The 10,000-nt window shown below is 40.0% G+C and overlaps 1 protein-coding gene across 8 annotated transcripts in view; it reads right to left on the reverse strand.

Annotated features, from left to right (window-relative positions):
* The window catches only part of tfcp2l1 (transcription factor CP2-like 1), a 63,815-nt gene that overhangs the window by 20,021 nt on the left and 33,794 nt on the right, over positions 1-10,000 (reverse strand). For 6 of the 8 annotated variants that reach the window (XM_063048552.1, XM_063048551.1, XM_063048553.1 and 3 more), the window contains 5 exons: positions 8,551-8,599; positions 8,339-8,432; positions 6,209-6,299; positions 3,148-3,254; positions 1-73 (listed from right to left, as the gene is read on the reverse strand). The exon at positions 1-73 is cut by the window's left edge and continues 70 nt beyond it. In XM_063048552.1, coding sequence (XP_062904622.1) covers positions 1-73; positions 3,148-3,254; positions 6,209-6,299; positions 8,339-8,432; positions 8,551-8,599 — 414 coding nt within the window. The remainder of the gene's footprint in view (positions 74-3,147; positions 3,255-6,208; positions 6,300-8,338; positions 8,433-8,550; positions 8,600-10,000) is intronic. The other 2 variants (XM_063048556.1, XM_063048555.1) reach the window with 1 other exon arrangement.

The following is a 10,000-nucleotide window of genomic DNA, read 5'->3' on the forward strand; positions in this document are numbered from 1 at the left end:
ATGCTGTACATTTTTGCTATTTTCTCAGTTAATTCTACCGCTGTCAGCTCTTCCAAAAAGATTGCATGGAATACTGGAGAAACCGGGAAAAAGAATTTCATCACATAAACAGTTCAAAAAAGAAACACAATATATATTTGGATTTGTTTCGTTCCCCATTTCTCCCGATAATCCAACTCATGGTTTTGCCTGATACTGTGGGCGTTCGTAGACCTTCTGTATCTCAAAGAATCAAGTCTTCATGGTCTCTTTAGCGAATGATCCATAAAACACTAGCTATACCTCTGAATTATACAGCCCCTAAGGAAGTCATATCGTATCTGCACAAACTCTTTACAAGATGCTGCACAATCAGTCCAAGTCCCACCATCTCCCCTCCATCCTGCAAAATTTTTTTGAGTATTCATTGCATAACTTTTTGCAAATTGCTATCAATTCTCCCACTCTCCAGCACGCATTAGATCAGAAAAGTTCAATACAAGAAAATGTAACTTCTCATTTTCCCTCTGGAAGGATTTTTTTGTTCTCTACTTGATCAACCCTTATTAATTAACAAAGAGAGGAATATTAACTTCCCGCACATAACTAAATCTCTCAGCCTGTGTATCTTTTTGGTAAACTTTAGCACCTCTCCAAAACTTTGACATTTGTTCTGTAATGTGGAACACAATGCTCCAGTGGAGGCCAAATACGGATTTATAAAATCTTAGCCTCATCTTTGTTGCAAATGCAATTACTTAAAAGGTCCAGGATCCTGCAGTAGATAGACAGCCCTCTCTTTTCAAATACAAGCTCAGCTGGTTGTCCCATCCTTACTAACCTATCTTAAACTCACTCCAACATACTATTGCTTTTTGCAATACAGTGGCTAAAGTGGAAATGTTTTATCTGCAACATAAACAATGATCAATACAAGCTTTCAATTCTAACCAAGGTGCAAACCCCTCAGCTTTGACATTAGCATGTCCCAAGACATTACTTAGCAGTATATATCAAACTGCCTTTTTTCCCCCAATGCCAAATAGATTCTTACTTTCAAATTAGTATTTAATACAAGAGAAAGATTCTATTTGGCATTGAATCCTTAAATTTCTTAACAAAATGCACAGATTCATGCTTACTTCATAGTAGCATTTAGTTTAAACTGTCTTTCCTCATGCTTCCATTCTGAATGTATTACTTCACAATTCTCTGCATTATTTTATCTTTCAGGTTGCTTGCTTGTTTTCCTTGCCTGTTCTTTCCCGTGGCCAGTTTTGTATCTGTCTATCACTGTTCCTGAAATCCCACAAATTTAGTATTTTTCCTAACTAGTTCATTCTGTACCATGGTATCTGATGCTGTCTGAATGTTCACATATGCATTTTAATTGAATGACCTTCCTCAACCTCCCTAGTTTCATATCTGGGAATCAAAGCAAGATCACCAGATATGGTTTGCCTTTTTACTAATTGTTATAGGCTACTATTTACAAGCCAATAACAATCAGCTTTGTCCCAGATTACCAGCTCCAAATGGCATTGAAATTTATCTTTGGCTTTATTTTTTTTTAATTCAAATATAGCATGCAACAGGCCCTTCGAGCTACACAGCCCAGTAATCCCCCGATTTAACCCCAGCCCAATCAGGGGACAACTTACAATGACCAATTAACCTAACAACCGATATGTCTTTGGACTGTGGAAGGAAACGGGAGCACTCAGAGAAAACCCACACATTCCACAGGGAGGATCAACAGACTCCTTACCGATGACGTTGGAATGGAACTGTGAACTCTGACGCCCCGAGCTGCAATAGTGTGGTGCTAACAGCTACGCTACAGCCGCACCCACTAGCGCACAATACAGCAGCAGTTGTACATTATATCCTGATTTCAAAATTCGATTCTGCTGACTTATAATGCAAGTACTAATTGCATAAGTTTGTAACCTTATGCTTTGGCTTTTCCATCTCCAACCAGTCTGAAGTTACTGGGTTTACAGCTCTCCCCTTACATTAACATCTGCAAGTCTTCTGTCCTCCAGTGCCTCACACATAATAGAAAGGTTCGTTGCTGTCTGCACCTCCACTTCCATCAATATCCTTTACAGACTGGGAGACCTTTCTTCATTATCTACAGCCAAATTTCCAATCACTTCCTTTTAATCCATTTACACTCCATTCAAACTCTAAAACCACCCCTCTTCCTTTACGATGATTTTTAATCTTCAAACTGTAGCAGTAGACATTATTCTGCTCTTAATACACTTTTTAAATATGTATCATATTTCTTTAAATTCTTTCCATGATTTTTGCGAAGTGCAAGTTCCTCAAGCCTCTCTTCAAATTCAGAAGACTAGCCTTAGAACTATTTCACATATCTGCTGATTCAATGATTTTGTGTGTCCATTGCTGGTCAAAATAAAACCTCCAAAAAAATCTTCTATGATGTTACTAAGGTGCCCTACGGTGTGCAAATAATTTACTTCATTGTCCTCTTTTCGAGTGGCCTTGAGACACATTGCTGTTCTGTTAACCTTCCTGTTGATGTGAAGGTTTCAGAATGATAAGTAACCATAACCCAGCCCATTATTGTTGGCTGGATCTCTGCAGTATGGTCAATAATTCCAACTCTGCTAAAATATCACACATTCAAGTCTGAATGCATGACTGTTATTGTTAATTTCATCTTTCCTTTCCTTCTACCATTCCTTGAACTGAAATGAAGATATCACTGAATATATTATGTTAACAATCCCTCTTACAGCAGTTAGCCAATATAATAACTCTGTATAGAGAGAAGATCTGAGAACACAGTAACCCCAATGAAGGAGCTCAGTACTGGAGTTCATATGTCCAGCAACATAGCCCTTCCCAACTATCAAGAGGAATAATCACAGTAGTTACTGAGTCAATGTCATTGCAGAAGCAGTAACCTCTGCAAAGAAATACATCTGCAAACTGTCTCTTCTTTCCATTTGCTTGTTTCATCTATATACCCAAAACCCTAAGCGTGTTTTCCAGTGACAGGGTGGCTGGGGTCAGTGTTGCTAACTGTGGAGGTTGTAAAGAACTTTATTTAATTGACTATCTAACCTCCATCCAGCTCTGTTAAGCTTGTTCAAGGAGACACTTGTCCTAAGGGTAGCAAAATCAGGACATACGTACCATATGAAGTGTCCACAACTCCTCTGCTCTGCTGTTTGTGAGGATTATTCTCAAGATACTGCTCAGGGTTCTGACACAAATAAATGGTCAGTTTTGGATGGATGTTTCTGTAATCACAGGTTTCGGAAGTATGGTCATTAGCTTCACTGCTCTAGAACAGAAGTTCATTCAACAGTTTATTACCAGGTGGAGATTATTACACATTTATGCAACAGCTTCTGAACAAGGCAACATACTTGACATTCCATTCACTACAAAATCTTCTATTTTCAATGTGATACTTCGCTGAGACGACAGCACAGGCTGTTATAGACCAAACACTTGTTTCATCGTGTAACCTTTACCCAATCCGTGGTGCTCCTGGTCCTTTGTTCAAGGTCTACTCTGAAGATCTGAGCACAGAAATCTAGGCAGCAGCACAGTGAGAACGCAACACTTAATTTTTTTTTTTTTTTTATTCTTTCATAGGTCACTTATGTCCTTGCCAACATTTATTGCACATCCCCAATTCTTCCAGAGAAAAGGGCCGTAGATCATAACCTTGACAACAAAGAGGCTTTCCATGTCTTCAGTCACAGCAAATGTCTACCAATTTGGAGATTACTCCAAATCATTCTGGGTAAGGATAGCAAATTAATATCCCTGTAGGTGTAGGATGTTATTGAACCAGGTGTGGTTTAAAAGAAACCCTGGTTTAATTTTTTTTTAATTCATGTTGAAAATGTTTTAATAGTGAAATGCATCATTTGCGTCAAATCAAATCAGCACAATTGTTGCTGATGTGTTTTGCCAAAAACCCCACGTTTCACTGTTTCAACTTACATGTATAAATAAATTTAATCTTTAATAATGAAAATCCCGATTTCCAGTACATTCAATTAATTGAACTTAAATTTACCAAACGTAATCAGGATTAGAAATCATGACTACTAGTTCAATAATTTAATTAGTTTACTTATGGTACTGTAACCCTTATTGTTTTTCTGATGAGACTCTTATTATTAAATTTCTGCACTTGACCATGAAGAAAAACAGAATTAATGTTTCAGGCCAGTGACCCTTACTCTTTCCACAGTCACCATTGGACCTGTATCAGTATTTATGGTATTTCTGTCAGATGTGTATCATTTGGTGTAGATGCTTTTCCTTGCATGAACATGGAATCAGCTATCATCATCATTTTACTATAAGTGGGAGCTTGCTGTGAGCAAATTGGCTGCCGAGCTTTAGCAACTACATTTCCAACATATTTAATTGGATGCAAAAAAAAGTCAATGCCCTGAAAGGAGATAAAATAAACCATTCTTTTTTCAATCTAACAATTTATTAATCCAGGTTAACTGAGAGTCGGACTGTGGTCGGGTGCTTCCAGGATGCTGCATTGGCAAGTTTGCGGTGCTGAAAGCTCATGGCAGGGAGAGTTTTCTTCCTTCTACCATCTGTGTGAGATGCTGAGACTTTCGAGAGACTTGGAAATTTTTTTTTTTTTTTTTTTTTACACTGCCCATGGTCTGTTCTTCTATCAAATTACGGTATTGCTTGCACTGTTGTAACTATATGTTATAATTATGTGGTTTTTGTCAGTTTTTTCAGTCTTGGTCTGTCTTGTGTTTCTGTGATATCACACCGGAGGAACATTGTATCATTTCTTAATGCATGCATTACTAAATGACAATAAAAGAGGACTGCGTGTCCTCATAATCTAAACAAAACTCCCAGTACAAGATGGCAAGTAGATCCCTAAAGCACACCCTCCAATCTCTGAAATTATTTCATAGAAAATATAACTTAAAATCACAGCAAGGATTTATTGTAAAGGGATAATCTTCATGCCTGTTGAATTTAGCACCACCACTGTGGCCTGCAGATCTGGCTGCAGGAACTTTGATTACCACTATGAGAGTACACGGTAAGACCGCAACACTGCGGGAACATGAAACTTAGTTGAACCCCCGGGACAGGATTCATGAAGAGCGGTGACAAGTGATGACTGCTTCTCATTCAGAGGTTTGAGATGGTGCTATATATTGGTCCACTTACTGGCAGTACTGTAGTATTTCACATCTGTGGAAACGATATAAAATAGAGCATTTGGGAAAGTGGGGGGACATGCTTGGGTGGTTTCTTGGGGCTTCACTGTTTGTCTGGTTGTGAGCAGCACCACAGAGCAGCAGAATGGAAGGTGTGCTACAGCGAAAGGGGCTCCCGCACACAAAGATAAGTATTTTAATGCTTGCTCTATTCTGTCTTAATGTTTTTTGTAGGTCTAAATAGATAATTGGTGTTGGTGCCATTCTATCTCATCAAGTTGGATCTGAGAAACTATTGTTTTAACAAAACAAGCATAACAGAAATTTGTTCCATTTCCTGTGGAGTTTAGTTCACACGCACCATTTGAGTAGGGGAAGAGTATACTATATAATGTATAATATACCTGTAACTTGATATACCCATGATATACCTATACCTGTACCACTATTTGAGTCCAGAAAGGGTGTTCTATAAAATGTATGATACATCTGTACCTTGGTCAGATGTAATAGTACACAGAAAAGAATGGAAGGATTTAGCCTCCATCAAAAGGCGTGGAAAATGAGTTTGAACAAAAAGGTAGCTTTTCAATAATCTATATATTAAAAAGCAAGGACAGGAGAAAGGAGGAACTGTGCTAATGCAAGTGTCTGCAAATTATAGTCAGAATGCTCCACAGGGCATCGAATGCAGAGTGCAAATTGTTCAATGTCAGCTTCGGAAAGTAATTACAGTGAGGTCTGGATGGAGGGTGGATAGAAATGGGATCAGGAGGATGACTGCAAGAGCTGGTTGGGCAGAAGGGCCAATAATAGTTGAGCTAAAATATAAAACTTTATATTTTATATAAAGTATAAAATACCTTGAGGAGCCATGAGGAACTAGAGAAAGACAGCTAGTCAAGTCTGGGGAACTTCCATACTCATGGAAGGAAACGACCTGACCCACAGAGTAAGCAAGTTACCATTTATGCTTCTGCACAATGTACTTACAGAAATGGAGTTTCTTTAAAGAAAGTTTTGTCACTCACCTTCCCTTGATTACATTAAAGAGTCTGATTCCATCGGCAGGACCACAAATCTGGATCAAGTCCTCTTTAGACATTTTCAGCATATCTGCACCTAAGGAATTCATTAAAACATTAACCTGAGCACTTATAATTGCAGGAGAGTAAAAGTAACATTATGTACAACGGAAGCATGTTAGCGGAGTTTATGCAAGGTTAATGGAAAGGAGCAAATAATAACACTGAATTAATTGGGTTCTTGCATAACTGCTTAACCTTCAACAACTTGAAAAACAACTTTAAGTCTAGGCAAATATTGGGCATTCAGATCTAATCCATGTTATTTTCTTTGAAAAACAAAACACATAATAAAGCTAATGCAAGATTTCCATCAGGACCCTGTAGAGAACAATATCGTACTTAACGTTCTTTAAGCTTCTTAATCTCATGTTGTTAGCATTATTTTTTAGTTTGCTCAAATGACCTTCTTTTGCACTTTACGACAGAGCAAGGTGTGTACACACACACACACACACACACACACACACACACACACACACACACACACACACACACACAGAGTGAACGGCAGGGCACTGAGCTGTGTGGTAGGACAAAGACACAAGAAAAAACACCCATAATTTTTTTTACAATCACAAGATCCTACTGGTCATTAAGTTTTGCAGCCCTACCCATCAGTGAGATGCCGGTTGGCGGAGAAACTGAAGGAGTTGGACTTGGTGCAGATAGTGTTACCGCCTGCTACAGAGAGGCGTCAGTGTGTGAAGGAGTTGTGCAATCTAACAGTGAATGATCGTCTTAGTCATTTTTCATGTGATCGCAAGACCCCGTTGGACATTGGCGGTACGGAATGCTGCAAGTCTGATCCACTGGTTTATTGGCAGGCGATGGGAAACTGCAGGGCCTTGGTCGCAGTGACAACCGGGCATCAAGCCATGGTGTCGCCTGTTTGCAGCTGCCCAGAGGGAGGCTTCAAAGTCGGGGACTCCAGCAGAGTGGCAGATGCTCAGCATCCACGCTAAAATCAGTGCTGCCCACCCCTCCCAGAGCTCACTCGGCAAAAGACAAGCTGTATTGTGTTCAACTGCAGACTGCTGCAATATTCATGGACTTGGAATATATATATTTTTATGCGTGACTGTATTGTACTGCTCTCTTACATGTGCCAGCTATCTTAAATGTGCTATATGTGCCTTGTGCTGTGAATGACTGTTGGTATTCTGTGCTTTGCTCCTTGGCCCCAGAGAACACTGTTTGATTTGGCTGTGTTCATGGGTATTCATGGAAGGTTGAATAACAATTAAACTTGAACTTGAATTGCTTGAAAGTGGCATCACTGGTAAACAAGGTCGTAGAGAGAGGATTTGCCACATTGGCTTTCATAAATCAAGGAATTGGGAGTTTTACGTGCAGACATCAATAAGCTTGAAAGAGTGCAGAGAAACATTACAAACATATTGCCGGGGATTTGAGTTACAGGGAACTATCGAATAAGTTAGGTCTTTATTCAGTGGAGTCCAAGAACATGAGGGGAGATCCTATTGAGGTATACAAAATTATGAAGGGTATGGATCGGGTGAATACAAGCAAGCTTTTTCCCCCTTGGGTAGCATGAGGCTATGAAGGGAGCTCATAGGTTTAGAGTGAAAGGTAAATATGAAAGGTAATATATTTAAGGGGAATCCTTCACTCCAAGAATGGCAGAAGTATGAAAGGAGCTGATGCATATGTGTTCAGTTGTAATGTTTAGACAGGTACATAGATGGGAGGTGAATGGAGGACCATGACCAGTGTGCAGGTAGATAGAAATCCATGCTGGCACAGACTAGATGGCCAAAGAGCCTGTTTCTGTGCTATTGTGCTCTATGACTATATGCTGGTACAGTGGAAATGGGAAGGAATATTGTCATTGTCCTTACTAAGTGGTGGCACCCGAGATTTGGAAAGCCGAAAATAGAGGGGGTGATAGGATGCCACACACTCTGCCAGAGCTGTGGACAGAGGCAGCTGACGGCACAGCCACTACTGGCCAACATCCAAGCTGTGTCAATTGGCCTGAAGATGCCTGGAAAGGTTAGCACTCTAGATTGAGAGAGATTCCAGAGCTTGTGTCAATTCTAGATTACGTCTCACCTGAGAAATTAACAAATAACTGGCAGAAAGATGAGAACCGGTTTCTGGTCAGCCATTGTTGTACGTCCTGGTTGGAGGCTGTGGGCAACAGATACTGGATGGCAAAAAGAAAAAAAAAGATCTTAACCCAAAAAGTAAATGGACCATCGACCAGAAAACACAAAACAAAAACACGCAAAAAAAAACATTAGCAGACTCTTACAACTACTTACTTCAGTACTCAAAGGCAGAACCTCTTCCTGGTCTGTCGGTAAACAATTTCTGAATTTTCAGGCAGAAAGAGAAGAAATTGGTAAGTGAAGATGCAGCTTATGGAATAAAGCAAACACCACAAACTTATCTACAGAGGTTGTGGACAATCTGCAATCTAAATGTCTTTCATATTATTTCCAGAACTCAGAATACTGTACATTAGAACTGTAGTGTTAAACCATCTTCTGTCAATAAATAATATTGCTTCATTGAAACAGCAAAATGAGTAAAATTAAAGGGAAGGGTCTTCCCTCAAAAGGATTACCATGGTGGTTGAACATACTGCCCACCCATCTCTAGGTTCAATCCCAAAGCCTCTGTTACAGTACCCACTGCAGGAAGAGAACAAGTAGTGAGTGTTATATCATTGGCTACAGCTGGTGGAATGGAAGGAGAACGTCCAGTATTCCTGTTCCTTACTCACAATGCTGCTGAAAATGGCTGTCAACGTGCAAACAGATGCCCTCAAATGCCTATCCAGTTCCCTTCTGTTCCTTCCACTGAGTATTTTAACTATTTTTACATAAGAAATTTGTCCTTACTTCTACCCATTGCTTCCTCTCAAGAAAAATCTGTGTCCTTTGGTCCTTGAACTAAGTGCTATTGGAAACAGCTTCCATTTTATCCCATATAAAATTTTCCTGCTCACTCTCACTTTTACCAAATCCCCTCTGAACGTTCACTACTGCACCCGCACTTTCCCACTTTAAACGTGTAACTGGTGGAAATAGTTCGGCTGTGGTCGAACCAATGTTTCATAAACACTAGCTTACTTCTCTTTACACTTTGTTTCTGTCAAGCACCTTTGATCCATCCACCACAAATTGCGGGCTTTCCCAGTGGCCATCCTTTTTAAATCCACTTCACATTCCCACTCTGTCAAGTCGGACCATGGACTCCTCTACTGTCATGACGAGTCCACACTTGTGCCAGAGGAGCAACAGTTCATATTCCATCTGGGTAGCCTCCAACCTGATGGCATGAACATCTATTTCTCTAACTTCTGGCAATTTCTCCTCCACTCCTTCTCCTCCTCTCTTTCCCCATTCTGGACACCCTTTACCTTTTCCACCTGTCAACTCCCGGCTTCTTACTTTATCCCCCTCACCTGATCTGCTAGCTTGTCCTCCTTGCCATCTCCCACCTTCTTATTCTGGCTTCTTCCCCATTCCTTTCCAGTCCTGATGAAGGGTCTCAGTCCAAAAGGCCAACTGTTCATTCTCTCCATGGATTTTGCCTGACCTGCTGAGTTCCTTCAGCAATCTTGTGTTTGGTTCTCGGGATTCCCGACGTCAACAGGATCCCTTGTAATTATGACCTGCTTTTCTGTTCTCATTTATAATGTCCAGGGGTCAATCCTTTACGAAGCCCATTGTCAACAAGTCCTTCCATTTTCAAATATTAATGGAC

Source organism: Mobula hypostoma, chromosome 5 (assembly GCF_963921235.1).
Source record: "Mobula hypostoma chromosome 5, sMobHyp1.1, whole genome shotgun sequence".
NCBI lineage: Eukaryota > Metazoa > Chordata > Chondrichthyes > Myliobatiformes > Myliobatidae > Mobula > Mobula hypostoma.